At 36.3% G+C, this 19,593-nt stretch overlaps 1 protein-coding gene across 1 annotated transcript in view; it reads right to left on the bottom strand.

Moving 5' to 3' along the window:
• Nucleotides 1-19,593, bottom strand: part of ERC2 (ELKS/RAB6-interacting/CAST family member 2) — a 339,531-nt gene that overhangs the window by 146,725 nt on the left and 173,213 nt on the right. The window contains exons 11-12 of the mRNA XM_031046076.2: nt 10,222-10,415; nt 6,411-6,422 (exon numbers count right to left, since the gene is read on the bottom strand). Of these exons, the coding sequence (XP_030901936.2) occupies nt 6,411-6,422; nt 10,222-10,415 (206 nt within the window). The remainder of the gene's footprint in view (nt 1-6,410; nt 6,423-10,221; nt 10,416-19,593) is intronic.

The raw sequence follows: 19,593 nt of genomic DNA on the forward strand, positions 1-19,593 counted from the left end.
CTCTGACATACAATTTCATTTTCACAGTGGTGCTATCTGACCTTGGAACAGAAAATAAATATCCATTCTCAAGGGACATAAATGGAAGTAGCTCAGCTTCCTTAGCATGTGTATTAGAACACATGGGATGAGAAGGAAATCTTGAGTGGATGCCTAGTGGGGAGACGAGAAAACATTGTCACCCTGCATTTGGACTGTACCTACTGCAAGGAAGGCTAATGGGACATTAACAACTTCACTTACGAAATAACCTTAATGACAACTGAGTAATATTTTGTTGCCCTTAGGACAAGAGAATTTTGAGGACGACAATACTTTCTGGTCAACCTTGGCCAAATTTACTTCATCTTTTGGTAATAGAGGCCACTATTTTACTACACGTCTCAGAGAATATTATCACAAAAAGCAACTATTGTCATCTCTTACTAAAGAAGAATGTTTGGCTTTCTCTCTGCCATTCACCTGAAGCTGAGACCACAGAAAACTCCATGTCACAATTCATAATCCACCTACTCACAAGGAGAACCAAGAAGCTCTCTCTGTGTCTATGCTGATAAAAGGACCAAAATCACAATAAACACCACATACAAAAGACACAAAGATCATCCAAAACAAACAGCATGTTTAAAATCTCCACAGAATTTCATTCCTACACCCCTAATTGTGCAGTTGAATGCACAACTTCTGTAAGGCCAAGCTACAAGTTAGGATAAGTGAATTTTAATATAGTCCCTGTTTTCATTACATTCCCATCTCCTGGTTCCAACTGATTCATAGCAATTTTGGTTGCACTCAAAGAAGCAAGCTTGCAGCCCACAGGGATCTACAGGTCCCAGAAATCCCCCAAAAACCAACCAAAAACCCTCCCCCAAAAAACAACAAAAAAACCTCCCCCAAAAAAACAAACCAAAACCAAAAAAACACCAAAAAACAACCAACCAACAAAAAAAAAGGCAATTCTATGGGAGGGTGTCGTGGTTTAAACCAAGTCCCCCAACTCCCGGAGAGTTAGGAAGGAGAATCCAAAGAATGTAGCCCCCACGGGTTGAGATAAGAACGGTTTAATTGCTAAGGCACAACACAAATCACTACTGCCATTACTACTACAAATAATAATGATAAAGCCAATAACAAGTGAAAAGGATACAACACCCCACCAGCCACCGACCCATAACTCACTCCACCCTGCCCGGCCGAGCACCGCGTGCTCCCTCCTCCATTTTCCCTCCAGCGCTCCACCCCTCCAGCTCCCTCCCCAGTTGCATTCTGGGCATCACGTGCTATGGTACGGAATACCTCATTGGCTAGCCTGGGTCAGGTGTCCTGTCTCTGCTTCCTTCCGGCCTCCCCTCCTCCCCGGCAGAGCACGTGCTCAGAAAAGGCCTTGAACAAAAACACCCCCAATACATGCTCGCTATCAGCAACTGTTCCCAGCCCAGAAGTCAGAACACAGCACTGCACCAGCTACAAGAAGGAGAAAAATGACTGCTACTGCTCAAACCATGACAGAGGGTTAAAAAGTATTAATTAAAAAAAAACCACCAAAAATACACAAATTCAAATAACCCTTTTTTCCCCTTTAAATCTCATTATTCCACACGTCTGAAGCCTAGTTTAAGATTTCTTAACATACACATTATGACAGTGCCTCAGTGTGACAACCGTCTTGCCTTCAAATGCACCACAACAAGATACTGTCGCCTTAAGAGAGCAAACAACTCTGCCTGGCAGAAATAAAGCAAGTGTCCCAGAAGCCACTGAAACATTTCTCACCTCCAAGACAAAAACGTGGGAGGAAGTGTTTACCTAACACACAATCTGGGAAGGGCTCCAGAATCTGCTTAAGAAGTGTTTAGTCTGACACAGTTCCCTCCAAAGCCCTGGAGAGATGCTGGAAATACTCATACAAGGATAATGCATGAATGAAAAAGACTTACTAAAATCCTGTTCCAAACTATGGGTCATATCACTGTTTCAACACATATTTGCACTGCAACCACTGAAACTCCAATGCAGTGCACTGCACCGTCTTCCTTGGCACGTTCTTACTGGATGACAGTTTATAGGAACATGTGTGAAATTCATACCAGAAGACATCTGTCACATATCTCCTGTGTACCCAGGATTGATCTGTATTTTCTTTATTTAAAGAATATTTGATATTCTTTACAAAAAAATAAATCAAAAAAGAAAAAGACACTGCTGGTGATAGGACACTAGATGAGAGGGATATGTCAGTTGATTTAATATGCAAATTGCTTGCTCAGCTATCTTATTAATTGATACCATTAGCAATAACTGTAACCAGTAACTGCAAATAGCTCCTTTGCAATCAACAAGTTGTAGCCCTGCTGCTGCTCCATCAGGTCCTTTCCAGTTGTTGTCCAGATAAGCTGGACATCATACCATAAAACCACACACACAACAAAAAAACCCACCAACTCCTGACTCTGTCCAGTTCTCTGCATCCAGCTGCTCCACAGCATGTCCAGCTAAGCCTGCCAGCAATCAGGATCCATGTTTCATTGGATATTCATTCATAATTTCCTTCTGAATTGAAACTTTCAACTGCAACTCCTGTTTCAATCTAGCAGTTCTCAGGATAGATCTAGTCATTACCATTCAATATATAAATCAAACTTCCCATGCTTTTGCAGTAACCTATTCAGATCTCTAAACAAATCAGATATACTTTGTATGATTTCTTGTTTCAACATTACTAACTTGCCTTCATCAGAAACTCAGATCACGGCATTTCAACTCAGTCACGATCACATTGTCTAGACATGTTGCTCCTGCGTTATGGAAGCAAACAATGTGAGTGGAAGAAGTGGTTCCACCAACAGCCCAATTCCTAAATTTAGTTCCCCTGTCTCTTTTCAGTCACAGCTTTTTGAGGGTAAGCTGTGCTATCTCACAGTGCTGCTTCACTCACACACCCATTCACTGTACACAGGGAATCCTGACAGCATTGCACCCAGGCAGCCACCAAGCTCCCCACATGAGAGCTGTGCGGATGCTTCATTCACACATTCAAGAGGTAAAGAAGTACATTCTGTGGCTCTTCCCCCTGAGGAAAACTAGTACAAGCAGCAGGTATGGAGAAGCACAGCAAATACTGTTGTCTTTGAATTAGGAACCTTAACACAGGAAGAGTAATGGTCCTAATGTTCCGTCTTCCTCAATGCAGGATTCTGGTCTCTGGTCCAACCCAATCCAAAGTGGGTATTTTTCAGAGAGGTAGAGCTCTTTTTCCCTCATATTTAACTTATGCTTCATGTCCATTTCTTCTGCCTGAGTATTTTACACTCCAAATCAAAACCAAAAAAAAGGATATCACTGAGAAATCTAAAAGTATCCTTCCTGATTTAAATAATCCACTTCAGGAGTGAGTGAGATAATAAGCAACAACGCATTATCCTGTCCTAGGGACCTGTTTGTATCTTTTTGTTGTTTATCACTATCATTTATGCTTATTTTGCAAGTTACTATTTTTTCTAAGAAAGTAGAATTCCAAGGAAATTAACTTATTTCATTTCTTAAATGAAATGAAATGCAAATGGATACAAATTCAAAACCACACATGTAATCAGATAAATCTAACTAATCTTTTCTCAGATCTTCATCTTTTTCAAAGCATTTCAACTTTAAAATGCTCACAATGTTAAAAAGCTGATTCTGCATGTGTAGCAAACAGACTAAAAGCGAAAGACATGACAACAATCTGCCTGTTATCCAACATGACAACTATGCTTCTCACTCAGAATAACCAGTCCCTCAGAAGAGTAATGTATATCACAGATTCTCTCAGTTTTCATGAGTACACTATCTCAGTTTCTCCAGGGGAATTATCTTTGAACAACATATCACTGTGCCCTTGGAACCATCAAACTGACGTCTGACAAAACTGTGGAAGGCTCCTAAGTTAAATTTAAAACTCCGTTAAACCTCGCCTTACCCATCTCATTGAGCTTTAGCCTCCCATGGAAACCATCAGGAAGGCCAGCATCAGAGGCTGGTGGGAAAGTTTCTAGCACTGGCCAGTATATTATACAGGTAAAAAATATCCATCTCCTTTTTATCTGCAGGCAGAAAGGTTTAGGGAGTATACAACCTGCTATAACCTGAATGAAAAACAGAACAAACCAAAAGCAAATAAAACCCATGCTACTGACTGATTCTTGTGCTCAGAACAGTATTATTTTATAGGCAGATGTGCATGCTGGGGGGGGCACGTAAATGTCAATGTATGTGATTTTCTTCTTTGCCATCAGTATCAGAGATGTGTTTATAAAACAGATGCATTATTTCTCTAATCATTCTAACCCCGTATAAAAACAGATTAATAAAATGACAGCTAAGATCATATAGATTAGCAGAAATTAAATAAATTAATAGATCTGTTCCTTAAATTAAGTTTTGATCCTAATGATGATTCAAGCTGCAAAAAACTTAACACTTCACTGAGATCTCACAATAAACCCTAATCATACACCACAAGTTATCTAGGACCCTAGGGATGAAAGTTGGCAGGGTTATGAGGACAGTTTGCTTCAACAAGGTCAGCTGCTCTTTTAGGTCAATAAATCATAACAGAAATTGCACCTCCAACTGCTGAACAAATGTTTCTGCATACCAATCACTGAATTCCAGTGAAATCAACCAGAATGACAACTGCATAGCATAATACCCTTCTTTAAGCTCCCTCTGGCTAGACAGATTTTCAATCAGTGATGAGTATGTTCTGATAGAAATGCCACAATGGTCATATTTAGATGGTAATTTCATCATAACCAACTCCAGAGGAAATATATTTCATTCATTTCTGGAAGAAATAAATTAAGTATTTTTATAAGTGAGGTGTAATAACTACAAGAAAATGTGCTCACAGTAAATAAACAACAAAAATAAAGCGTTTATCTGATTCATTACTCCAATCAGTAAGCTTCACATTTCAGAAGCAACATTTTCCAGCTGGAAAGTAACTTTCAATTGTGGTGTGCATTAAAGCACATCAGGAAAAACACCCTTGTCTTGCCAATCTTTTCATAATAAGCCACCTTTTGCCATACAGCTCAAAAGCATCCACATGAGAAACTTTTCCAGCATGTCTGAGCCGTGAAATGTGAACTGTGCTTGAGAACCTTCCTAAACCAGCAACTTCTGCTTCTATATGAATAGAGAACAATGCTGTGCAAGAAGTATACACTGACATAAAAATTCTGAAAACATCAGATCTGAACATATTATAAAGGTAGACTGGACATTTGCCATGATTCTAGACAAATGTGCTGCATGACAACCTGACACCTGGAACCATATCTGCAAATACTAAAACTTTGGTAGCTGAATTCCACCTAGAAAGCCTTTGCGGTATACACGCTCCTTTATACCCCAGTCCAATTGATCTATGAAGTAGTAAACACTTTCTCCTTTGACAATAAGGATGGTCATAAGGGTGAGAACTGCCTTAAACACCTGTCACAGGAAAAAAAACCAAAAAGCCACATTCTGAAGTGAATGGGATAAGGAAGAAGCAGAAGAACCTGCAGTCCAAACTGTATAAACTTACTAATTTCTAAAATAACCATTTTAAGACTTCACTAACTTTAAACTTTTCAGCCATTCGTAGACATGAGAAAAAAATTAACATCAAGGCAAATAAGAAACAAAAACAGTTGACTAGATCAATTTTTACTTTGAACAAGCACCACAAGACATGTAATAATACTTTATAAGATAGGATTACTCAAAACCACTTCACAAGCACAAATGCTAAACTAACCCAAAACCTCAAAGAAAGAAAAACATGAGTCTGACTAGATCATGCTATACACACGCACTGCATATAAAACACACACACATACACCTCCCTTGCAGTTCGGTGCTGGTCCAGAATGTGGCCAGCACAAACAGCTAGAAGCTTACAAACCAGAAGCTGAACCACTCCAACTCATCCTATTATGTTTGCACTAACAAAGGTGATGGTAATGTATTAAGAACTCCCTGATATTAGGTATAAATCTCTCTGCATTCTGTTGTTATTGTTCAGTCCATTACCTGCTGGGTTTGGTTGTCTACCAAAAAGTTATTCAGCTTACTGAACTGCCTAAACAAAGATAATAAAACTGAAAGAAGAAAAAAATCTTCACACAAAACAACATATAAATCAAATATGTTGTTAATAAACATTTTTTTCTTACAGACTTTTGACAAAAGCATTCATTTGCTGTGAAGTTTCTGATCGAGAAATGGAAGGACCAAAAACTTCACAATAGGGACAAGCAGAATAAAAACAGAACAGAAAAGTAAAAGAAGATATTCTATGGAATCAAAATGGCCAAATAAAGCATCAATGAAAACCTTCATTGTGGAAGGAGCAATTAAATAGGAGAGCAGAAAATACTGACCTGGAAGTTAAGCTGGTTGGAGTAGGGATGAAAGCAGCGGTTTGGAGAAAAACAGATAAGGAGGAGACAGCAAAAGAGAATAAAGGGAGGAACACATTAGTTCTTATAAAATATAACAAGCAGATGTTATATCAGCAGCTTTTACTAAGAAAATAAAAGAAAAGGGAAAGGAAAGGGAAAGCAAGAAGTAAAATCAAATTTCTGTAGCAGTAAACCCTTGTTGTACACTGAATTAAACACAAATTGTAAAATAAAATCGCAGCTTGTCATTTGTGAGCCATGCAAAAGTCATCTATATTTATAACCATCCAAACGCATGTCCACACCAAACAGAACAATAAATTAGGTGGATATTGGTAGTGTTTGCTGGTGCATAGATGTCTCTTCCTACACCATGAATTCGCTTCTTGAACCAACACAGGTTTGGTGACCCACCTCCCATGAAAGCCAAAACAGCTGAACAGTTTGGCAGCTTGTTCTAAGATACCATTTTGCAGTTCACAAAGCACTGTACCTTATAACCAAAGACAGAGATTTACCCACCCCAACTCCTCAGGAAATACAGTCCCTTCTAACCCTGACAGCAATTTTTTTCTTCAGTGTAAAGAATAAGGTTCCTACTTCATCACTGAAAATACCCCAAAACGTGATAAATTGTTTAAGATACCTAATGCCCATTCAATTAAGACAGAAAGAAAAATCTTTGCCTGACACCCAGCTAGAAAAATCCTTAAAGCTGTCACTGGTGCCTATGGATGCTTTTGAGAAGTCACACAAATAACTTTTTGAATGCAATTATTCCATATGCTGATGGTTTTTCACTTATGCAATGAACTGTCAGTGCTGTGTGGACTTACTTTATTCAGAATTCAAATCCAGATTAATTCAGAATGGAGTAATTGTAATCCCAACATTTCAAGACCTTAAATGCACATCTGTAGTGTTACTACCCAAAACTTACCACTGCATATGAGAAGTGGATATCAAAAAACTCAAACTTCTCATTTAAAAACAAACTGGTTTTATCTCCTAGCTAATACAGTATTTTTAAATGGCCTTTGCCATTGTTGTAAGCTCTTCTGAGAGGCTATTCTCAATCAAGCAATGACTCACCATCTAACATACCAATGGAGAAAAACAGATTCAAGATTTTGCAATGTTCTCATCACTTACTTTCTCTTTTACATCAATTTACACTCCACCTGGCACCCTAGAAAGGGGGAAGTTCAATGTCAAAGTTCCCTCTCTAGCGACACAAACAGATGGCACAGTTATATACAGATTTAATATTTAGGCCAATATTTTTAGAAAATAAGAAAAAGAGATAGAAAATAAATTATATTTTAGAGAAACCTAAGATAAGAATGATCAGTAAGAGGGCTGGATACCCACTCTCTAAAAATACTTCCCTTTTATACCTTTATCTTGCTGACAGATGGCTAGACTTACTGTATTAATCAACAAATTTGTGCCTGTGCTTATGCATGTTAGATAACTTCATTGCCAAGTAAAGGGAATAACTTCTGCTGATGAAACCAATAATAGATATTTTTACGTAAATGCTTTTTTTTCTCATTTACAATAATTAATTTACATATTCTGTGTGTATAGGAATTTCAAATTGATCTTGAAAGCTGTAGGTAAGTTACATCAAGTGAGAAAGTACGTTAAAGTTAACAGAACTCAAAACCCAATCTTAGAGCATGATGACTCCCAAAAACTGCAACATGCTACTGTCCTTAGCTGGACATGCCACAGATATCTTACTGTAAGCATTCTGGAGTTCATAGCAAAGCTTTACTTATACTTCACATTCAAAGTACAGTACATCCTGTTCAGAAGGTCTGTGCAGTACCAAACTAAAAGTTATTTCAGGATCAACACCCTCATCAACAACAACAGACTGGAAACCAGTGTCCCAAAACGTCAGTGATAAAAATGCATCAAATTTAACAATGTATTAATACAAAACCAGAAAACACTGCACATCACATCACCCACTGCAAGGCTCTCAGTAAGAAGAGGTGGTACTCTGACAAGGCCAAATGAACAGCTCCCTTGGCACGTTGTTTGTTCATAACCATTGTTTCTCAATCGATAATTCTCAACTAAATTGAGACAAATCTACTACTCTCTATCGATTATTTACATCTTTTATATAAGATACTTAAATTAACCTTTACTAAAATTTTAGATCACAAGCTTCCCTACTTCATGTTTATCTATTAATCTTAACTGTCTTTTAATATTCGACCATTCAACACCTGTGTGACTGCTACTTCATGAACCTCTTAAGATCACCCTCTTGAACAAAAGTTTATCACGCCTGCTATTGCATCTAGTGTCACACAATAATTCAATACGTTTTATAGCCCAATGAGGATATCAGTTACTGTATATGTAAAAACTACACAGTGAGTTTCCACCAGCTTGGTCACACCTGGAGTCCCTGTATTACAAGCCCAGGTATGTAACTGCCCCTACAATACATGCACTGATGGGTGGAATAGGCAGCACTTTCTTGACCACACAAATTCATTAATTGTGTTATATTTTACCAACATGCCACTTTAGGATTTTAGACAGTTTAGGCAGAACTCTCAGTCATGGTGCCAAAGTGACCACTCTTCATTACCAGCTTCTTCTGGTATCTACTTCACACATTAAAATCAGTGCAACCACTACATTTCTAACATATAACTGCTAAATAAAGTTGTTCTCATGTAAACAACTCTAAAAAGTTCTGTTTTGAGTACAAATCTTTTTTCACTTTAAATTTAAGGTCTTGGCTCTCATGACGCTTTGATTGATAACTCTGTACTCTTCAGTATTATGATTAGTAAACCATTGCCAAATGTTTGCAGAGATGGATAAGTTTTGGCAACAGATAACTGAAGGTTAATAAGTCATCATCAGTAAAAGATGCTCTACATGTCTTTCTTTCAAAGCTGGCTGGTTTTCTCCCCCTAAGGTAACCAACATTTCCAGCAAACCTTCCCCTCTTTCATGGTAATTCTCCCTGATGAGACAGAGTAGTGCTTTGTCTTGACTAGCAATAATCACAACAGTGAGATCCCTTAAACTTCTCTTTGGGAACCACAAAACATTTTTCTTCTCACTTGATCACTAGAGAACAATTATATAAAATATCTGAAAATATCAAATTCCTTCTTTCATTCATATAAGAGTGGCTGAGTACAGGAAGGGAACAAAGAAATCAGATCCCATAAACTGCTTATCAATCAAATAAATGGCAGTATATCATATGGGAGAGGCTCCCTGAATTATTTAGTTCTGACAAATGGACCCCCAAACCCTCCTGTCTCCATTAAGGAAAGACTGTACAACCTTCCCAGAAACGAGACTAACACTGCCTGGTCAGTGTGAGAAAACTGAAGCAGACAAAAACCAGAGAAACAGCAAAAATAGTTACAACTATTAAGTAATTGTCATGGGACTGGTTAGAAATACTTATCAATGCTTTTCAGGACCTCTGAGAACTGGGGTTGCTCTTCACACTGAAGCAGCATGTGTAGGGAGTTTTAACTTACCAGTTACTAGAAAGATAGGACTGTTCTTTAAAAGGTTTTCTGGGAGGGTTCTTATCATTTGTAAATTGCATATGGCTTTTTTATATATGTTCCTTTTATAGAGACTACTGAAAAAGTGGAAACCTTAAATTGTTCCAAAATCAGCAGATAACAAATATCTGTGAAAGAAACCACGTTCTACACTTAACTTCTCTGCTCTGCAATGAAGACCAAGTAAATAAAAATGCCACTTAAAGTAAGACAAATAATACAAGAATTACCTTTCTAACTCAGCAATTTTCTTATCTTTGTCATTCTTCTCATTCTCTACTTCCTTGAGTATTTCTAGGAGTCTGTCAACCTCAGCCTGAGCTTTGCCACATTCTTCTCTATAGTATGATGCTTCTTTGTCAAGCTGTTTCATTCTGTCTGCAAATTCTGGATTCATCCGTGCCTCCTCTTCAGCCTCATGAGCCTTCAGAATCAAGATGTTTAAAAGAGTAAGGATGATGATAACTTATACAGCTTTAAGAGCTTTAATTCAGTCTCGGAGATTAATTTTTGTCTTAAAAAGGATTATGGGTGATTCTGTCTGATTACAATATTTTCTACAGAAGCAGTATAAAAAGGAAGGAAAATAACTTCACAGTCTAAAATGATACTCAAATGCTATCATCCTGCAGGGGGAGGGGATTAAAGTGACCATATTTAAAGGGTGTTCTTTAAATTAAAAAAATAAATCTAGTTGTAAGTAATTTAATTCACATTAAGCTTTTAAAGTGTTTCAATTAGTTTGGCAATTTCTTAATAAATCATATTCTCTCTCTTTCCCCATATATATACACACACTTTGTCCATGTGTATATATGCACACACAGATACACATATATTGTAATCTGTATCACCAGATGTTTCAAATGTAGTTTGAAGAATTTAAAAGGAATAAATTCTTTTTTAGGCAGTGCTGTTTTTAAAAGACAAACCAAGTAAAAGACAAACCAATAAACTAAAAAGTTGCTTTCAACAGACATTTTACCCAATAATCCTTTTTTTCTTATTGTTTATACTTGACCTGAAACATCAGAAGAACAAGCCCATTGGTGTAAACAGCACAAACCTGGCAAACACATGCATGGATGGGTGGCAGTTTCACAGACAAGAAAGAACGCAATGAATACAACAACAGCAGTGCAGAGCCCAACCTTACTCCCATCAAACCTAATGGCAAAAACCCAATTAACTTCAATGGGAGCATGATCTGGCATCAAGTACTTTAAACTGTTGGCTGGAATAATCACAGACAGATGGAAACAACAATGCACTGCAATGCTTAGCCTACCCCTTGCTTCCCATTATTCCTAATTGGCATCTTGAAAGAGCAGGCAAGGAAAAAACAAGTAGTTTAAGGCAGTGCACATTAAACATAGAAAATTCAGATAACATTCTCTTAACATACAGGAATTATACAGAAATTCAGGATATATAGAACTGAAGGTCCTCCGACTATCTGATGATGCAGAGAAGCCATGGACTGACTTATCCTTCTCTAATTTCAAGGAACAGACAATGCAAGCAAGCAATGAAAGAAATGCAGGTCAAAATGAAACATGCATGCTTTGGGAAAAAATAGTTTAAACTGCAGATACTAGAAGGTTCTTTGCAATGGATAAATTTTCCTGTATAAATGAGAACAAGTCTCATTGTAATTACAACAATTAAAATGCTGAAATTACTAGGAAAGAAACATAGGGTGTTTGCATGTAACATATCATTTAAGCATGAGGATAATAAGAAAGAAATAGTAGATTTTAAGTGTTATTTATCCTACTGTGAGATTCTTATTCAGAAGAAATGTTTCATTACCAAAATGATCCAAGGAATGACATGAGAAGCCTACAAATCCAGTGGCCTTGCTCTTCAAACTGTCTGGTTTGGATAGTAATATATGCTCCAGCCCTGAATCCTAGGCAGATACAGGACTTTCCTAACCCAGAGTTTGCTTCAAGGCAACAACCAAAGAGTATCTTGATTTTACTGTCTGGGTGAGATGCTAGCAACCAATACCTTTTCATCCTCATGTATCTTCCTACTTTAATAATAAGCTTTGATTTAATTTGTAACAGGTGCTAATTGTTTCAAGAAATTTACTCAGGGCCAATTATACGAGAGCTGTGTAGTAGTTTCCAGCTGAAAGTATTTCAGTTTTCCAACAGGCCTATTAAGATATTACTGTTAATTTTCGAGAGATAAAACAGACAAACAACCCAGCTCACACCTTTAGGATGCTAAGAAACCTTTGCAAAGAGCATGCTGTTCCCTATTGCTCTTCAGATTTCTCTTCCTCTCCCTAAGGGTTAATATAGAATTTCCCAGTTCCCCTCAAGAGGCTATCACTCTTTCATATTCCTCCCTATCACCTTTCTTTCCCTTCCATTTATTTTAGTGTCTCATTCACTTATCTCTCAGCCTTGCTTCCATCATTTCATAAACAAGCAAAACACCCACCTTCCTACCTCTAACCAGCCTTCTTCACTTTAGCATACAAGAACGCCCAGCTTCAGCTATTCTTTTCCCCAGAGCCAAGGTGCCAAATGTTCAGCTATCAAAGAACATTCCTCTCACACAGCAGATCAGAAACTTACTGAACAAATTATCTACTGCATGGCTTATAATTAAAGCATCACCTGCTGTATTAGATGTAAACTATACTATTCAGTTTAGCCCTATAATCCTTGCTCAATACCATGCTTAGGAAATTAGCTTTAAATTGCAAAAGTATTTTCAATTCTTGTGCTTTCTGTGATACTCATGTCACTCCATATTTGTGGGACGTGTTTTTGGAAACCTGTGTAGCACATACTTGGTCACTATATTTCCCTATGGTTTTCAATATGAAGCAGAACTTGTAAGATATGATTAAAACCAATGTGATTAAGTATCCAGCCTATACAGGGTTTTCAGGTGCAGCACAGATCTATAATATCACATATAAACCAATAGAAACATTCAGTTCAAGGACAAAGATGAATCTAATCTTAAAAACAAGATCCAAGTATCCCAATATTGCAAACCAGCAATTAATTTAGTTGCCTCTACTTTCACAAGTATTTCCTATAGAATACTTTTGGACTGTTGGCAGGAATCAGACTTCTTCAAGGGCATTGCCTTAATGCAAGGAAAGGAAAGTTGGATAAAAAGAGAGATAGAACATTTAAAAAGAGCTTTCTGCAGGTGATACTCCCTTTAAGGGAATCCTCATGGTGTAAACAAAGCTGCTGATAATACAAGAGAGCAAAGCACAATCCATCTGACATTCCCAGGACAAAGGCATAGAATTACATATAAAAGCCCTATTATATTTATGGCTTTGAAAGATGTGTTTGGATTTGAACTAGGCACTTTTTTTAATTGTTATATACAGATCAGGGGTGATTTGTTGACAGATGGAACTTGACTTCTGAGGTCAAACAGTAGGCCCAAAGGAGATGAAAGGCAGCTCACAGATATTGACCCTGCTCCCACCCAGACCAGGGCAGATTGCTTTGGCTTGTTTTGCAGGGCGGCTGTGGGAGACAGGCTTGGATCACTTCTAGCCAGAAGCTGCATGGTTATCACAAGAATCAGTACATCTTTGCGTGCTACTGCGACCCTCTCTTCTATCCTTTATCATTTCTGTCACCCCCTTTCCTCCCCAGGTCCTCTATTTTCTTAGAAAGAATACATTTTTTGGTTTTATGCTGTTTCTATGGGTAAGAGCGAAAAGTTCAGGCATACCTTTCAGCAGCCAAGTAATTGACGTCTTAACCTATCTGCAAATTATAATACTGGTGTGTGCAGATTAAGCTAGTTTCAATCTAGCACACTTGGTTTATGAAGTTTGTCTGTCAGTCTTGTGACTATGTTGTATGTTATTTTTACAATTCAATAAAAATAGCATATCACTCTACCATTAGAGTCTCACTCATTTTTACAGTGATTATGTATCTGGTCTCATATTTGCTTAATAAGTACTACAAATATTTTAGAAGTAAAGAACATTTCCATAGGTAAACCATGAATTTGCTACAGAAACACTGTAGTAATTTGACACAGACATGCAACATGAATTATTTAGTCTATATGATACAATCATGCACACATTATTCTGCATAACAGAAATGTATGGATACAGTATTTCATTATTAAAGCTCCAGATACAAACATACACAGAAATCAACCAAGTATTTCATAAAAGGAAAAAAAAACAGAATTTACATGCAAGAAATTACTTTGTAAGATCCTTCAAATTTTATTACTTTCAGTAATAAACTAAAAGAAAAATAAAAATTGCTGTAATCTTATGTTTTTTGTGGTCTCCTTATTAAGATTTTCTATCCATTGCTGCGTTTTAAAAACATCAGATTTGGCAATAAGTGAAAGTCTTGGAGTTGATACCTGTATGACATAAAAGAGGTCTACTCAGAAACTGTTTTTTCTCTAACACATGTGAACAGAAAAGCATTCAAATCTCAGTATTTTTAGACTGTAATCTGGAGTTTTGTAACACTATTATGCTCAGCAACAAAGGTCAAGGAAACATTTTATGTTTGATGATCTGTAGTTATTAACATTTCAAGTAACTGCTGTTATGTCCTCTCAAAGAACAAAAGGGAAATCTTAGCCTTGCAGAATTCAAATAATACATTGCCTTTAACTTCAATCAAATCAGTTTCATTTCAAGATCTTAGGCGGTTTTGAGGGAGCAGAGGATCATTGCTACTTACATTATTAAAAATAGGCCGATATACATATAAGCAGGAGAAAAAAGAAGAACAAGAGAAGTTTACTTAACAGAACCTTGTCTCATGGACACGACAATTGCTGCCTGGTGCCATTGTTTTGGAACTGCCAACAGGCTGTCCTTTCGAAAATGAAGCTCTTAAAGGCAGAAAAGATCAAAGCCAAAAAAGGACTGACTTGAGGATACTGCACACAAATAGACTAGGAAGTAACAAACGAATTCCATACAGCAGAATAACTAATATTGAAAGAAGGAATAGAAAGCATTTATTAAAATCAAGATTAAAACTAAGACAAGAAAGACTCCAGTCTGAAAAGACATGCATAGTGGGAGTGCAACTGATACAAATAGAAACGTAACTACCACAAAGGTGAGCCAAGATGATAATAGAAAAAAGGGGTTTATTGTTCAAAGGGAAAAAGCTCTTTGACCATCAGCATGATGGATGGTAGAGGTGGTAACATCAGGGCTTATGCTACTTACAATCAGTTTATATCTGGATTCTAAAAACAGTTAACCAATAACTTTAAAAGTAAATACTGTACATTCTATGGGACTGTCCTTCCCATACATAGGGCATGACATTATCTATTACAAGGTTAGAAGTCACAAATCTCAGCACTAATAAACCCCAAAGCTGGAATCCTGGTCCATGGACATTCAGTCAAGGCAGTATTTTCCCTAATGCAAAATTTCCCATTACCTGAACTACAAAACCAGTTCTTCAATAGGTACTAACTATGATTACTAAGTAAACTATAGCTTGTAAATTGCTATTACATCATTTGTTCTGTACTGTGATGCTCACAGCACATTAAATGTAACAGTCACAGCCAAAAACATGGAAACTGTTCTCTGCAGAGGGACTGGTTGTTACTGCTCTTCCTCAAATGGAAAAAGGGACACAGTCAAGTCAAAAGGGCAGATATTGTGCAATTAAAGCAGGCGTTGGGAAAAATAATAACACTTTAAAAGCCCAAGTAATACTGTTTGGCTTCTTCAAAAACTGCCCTTTGTGTTCATCATTTTATATTCCAGCACTTCCTTTGATTAGATAGGATTGATTTCATATTCTTAATGTATGGATGCTGAATGTATACAGCCTTTGACAGTAAAACTGATCTGTATCATTCTAATCATATGCAATTTTGAAATGAGTACTAGTCACTTCCTAGATACTATTACTTGTGTAATCAACTCTGTTACTTAAGATAAACTGAATAAATGTTATTGAAGTTTGAAGGATCAAATAAAGTACTGCAGAAGGAGGAATTAAAATGCAAAGCAAAGCAAAAAAAGAAAGAAAAAAGTCATCTGCATGCTTTTTCTAATGGAGAAGTTGAGGACCCAAAGGCTAGGATGGTTTTTTCCTCAGAATTGCTGTAGGTACCTGTTTAACACATTTCGTATCTTAAAAATGGCCTTGAAGTCCACAAAGTTCATTTATTTAGGTATCATGAATACAGCATAGTGAGCATCAGAAGTATCCAGCAAAGCTCCACAGAGGAAGGGCACAACACAGTAAGGTAATGGATCCTCATGCTTTCATATGTTACAGCGGGCATTTTAAAGAAGAACTTACTGGATTGTACATCTGATTGAACAACTGTTCAGCTTGCTACATTGCAAAGTGAAGGGAGTGAAGCACAGACAGGAAGAGAAGGAAAGATCCAGGAAAACAGCATTAGCTCAACAAAACCAGTGCATTTGCACAGAAGAACTTGTCATTAAAAAGTAGAAATTTAAGATTCTAAACATTCCTTGGTGAAAGTGAGAGGCACTGGAGAAACGTAAATGTTGACTTTGGCTCCTAAGAAAGAATAGCTGGAGTAAGAAATGTAAGGTTTGTGTTACTTTCCCTTTCTCAAGTTAAATAACCCATGAAATAAAGAAAGGTGTCCACTTTTGATGATACATTAAGTGCTGGTCTCAAGCAATGAATCACGAGAAGTGCTTTTGGCTGAGGCTGCAATTTATCACCAAAGCTTCAAAGATGGTAATAATAAAAGATTAATTAAATCGTATCATTAAATTTATTACTTTCTTTTTGTTTAACACAAGACTGAATTTTCTATGCAGAATGATATTCAAACAGTACAGCTGGGCAAAAAGTACTTTAGCAACTGCAGTATGTCAGTAAGCAAGTAAATTTAACTTAATGAAAAACAACAAAAGGAGGAAATTTTAGAGTGGCTAATAAGATTATATATATATACACACACCCACATATATATATAAACCACTTTGCTACCAATTGGGTAATTCCTGCTGTTCTTTCAGTAGTAGCAAGACAAACTAAGAGAACAAAACCTATGATATTTTGGCCAAAAAAATAAAAAATAATAAAAAAGTCATTGACAATTCTTATTGGGTTTATGATTTTTTGTTCTAGTTTTATGAATTTCAACCCAGAATCTTTGTCATGGAAAGTTTAATAAAAATATCTATAGTTTTATACATTATTTTGTGTAAAAAATACAGCACAGTCACATGAATAGTTACTCTTTATGAATATCCTATTTATTACTTTTTGAAATGCATCTACTCTATAGAATTAAAATATTGGGGTTAGAATCAGCATATTTACTCTGCTGAAATTAAAACAATCTAGTTATGTGATACTGACAAATACTGGGTCTAATCAGACCAAATCAAAACTATCTTTATTACCAAGAAATGAATCTTATTCTCTCCAAAACTAGGAAGGAAACAAGGGAAGACAAACTTTTAAATAAAGTTGTGGGTTGTCTGTTTTGTTGTTGGGTTTTTCTAATTTATAGATTATGTTTGGACTTGTCCTTGCACACATTTTCTTTCAGGAACAGTACTTATTACCATCAGTTCTCGTGGAAAACTAACTCCTAGCAAATGTATATGGAATGCTACCTTCATATTTATTAGTTAGTTTGTTAAAACATAGACATCAACACTAAACTATAATAACTCTATAATACCACAATGAAAGTGTCTCCTCTATAATATCTCTAGAAAGGAGTAATGGGTAAGCTGCATTCAAACTTCTCACAGTAACAGAAAGCCCTTTAGAGTCACTTTTGGAAAAGAGATATAAACTGTACCCATTCCTTATACTTTTCATAGTGGTTAATGTTCAGCCCTAAGCACACTTATGGGACATGCAAGTTAATTTACTCTGAACTATGTTGATGTTCCCTCCTACTCTAACTCAGACATATGCAGGAATAACCCAGATTTCTGTTTCAGTTAGTTTCCTAAGAAGTGAAAACATGGTGAAGGTAGTTTTCTGGGGACCAATTACTTTTAACACAGGATATTTACAGGTCTGAACATAAAGTATTTTACTAGAGAAAATGTGAATTGAAAATTACTGTTTGGAGTCTACTATCATTAACAGTCACCGTTTCTGTTCAACTAAACATGCCCACAAAGAAGGTTGTAACTACATTTTATTGTGGAAATACCTGGTCTCCTACAAATGTTGGATGAATTTCCATTGGGGCTTTATGCTGCATTTATGATATAATAAAACTATTATGTTTTCAAATTTCATTTAATAATCCTTTGTATTTATGCACAGGGAACATACTCCCTTTTTATACGAAAGACGGCCAGACACTCTCTGACTTTTATAAGTGCTTATTTTTCCATGACTCTATGATGTGTTTATATGTACGGTCATAAAAGATTGACTTAGGATTTCAAGTCCTTAAAGAGGATTTTGATTTTTTTCTCTTTTCTTTTAGTGATCTGTGCTTTTAGGGATTTTATAACTATTTTAAATGAAGAAAATAAGGTATGTCAGATAGCAATGAAAAATAAAGGACTTCCCAAAAAATAGTTTCTTTGGATATCTTCATTCTGACATCAACAGCATTTATAAGCTATCAAACATATAAAGTATTCGTGTATCCATTAAAAGCTTTTGTATATGTTTATTGATAAAGATTCCCTTCCTTCCTCTCTACAACCAAACATTTACCACAGACACCTAATTGCACATACTCATTCTGATTTAAAAAATAATAGAAGTGTAAGGTTACACTCTGGTATCCTTTATACTTTGCAACATCTTCTTCACAGGTAAAGCTATTGAAACAATACTTAAACATGGCGCAGGATACTATTCAACCTGGGTAAAGAGAGAGTCAGAATATCATCCTAACAGTGGTGACCTTCAAAGAACAAAGAAACAGTCTTTTCTAGAAAATGAAACATTAGATATCAATATACAAAATTAAAGTTTGACATACACTTAATCATGAATTGCAGTGGGCAAACATAATGCTTAAACCCGTCAAATACATTATGAGATTGGCGTTCAAACAATGAGAGCAGACATTACCAAATGACATAGAAACAGGTCAAAGAAACAATGTACGGTAGAAAAGGCATCAACAAATTTGCAAATGCATTAAGCAAAAACTATTTGGATGCATCAATTTAAATAAAACCATGTTATAAAATACAGGATTTGTATGTTTTCCTTTAAATGCTTGCTTCCACTACTTGCTGAATAGAAATACTGAATTGCTAGCTGAAATAAACTATGCATTATTTCGCTTATCTATCACAAATATGTGTTCACCAACATAGTCAAAAAAAAGCCAAAATAAAACCTAGCTACAATTTCAGTTTTGGAAGCAGATTTATTTATTATTAGGAAGTACAACATTCTTTTGATGAGCTTTTAATTTCTTCCCATGCTACAAACATTTTGGTCTACTTCTAAAAGATGCATAAACTCACATACATACAAATCTGATAATGTCTTTGTGCCCTTCTACTTTCCCTCTAATGTCCTGCTCCCAGTTCATCTATCTGTAGCAGCTTCTCAGAATTCCCTCATATAGGTATTCAGGATAAATCCTGAGGCTCACTAGTGGCTTTGATACAA

This window comes from Melopsittacus undulatus, chromosome 9 (genome assembly GCF_012275295.1).
Source record: "Melopsittacus undulatus isolate bMelUnd1 chromosome 9, bMelUnd1.mat.Z, whole genome shotgun sequence".
In the NCBI taxonomy this organism is placed as follows: Eukaryota; Metazoa; Chordata; class Aves; order Psittaciformes; family Psittaculidae; genus Melopsittacus; species Melopsittacus undulatus.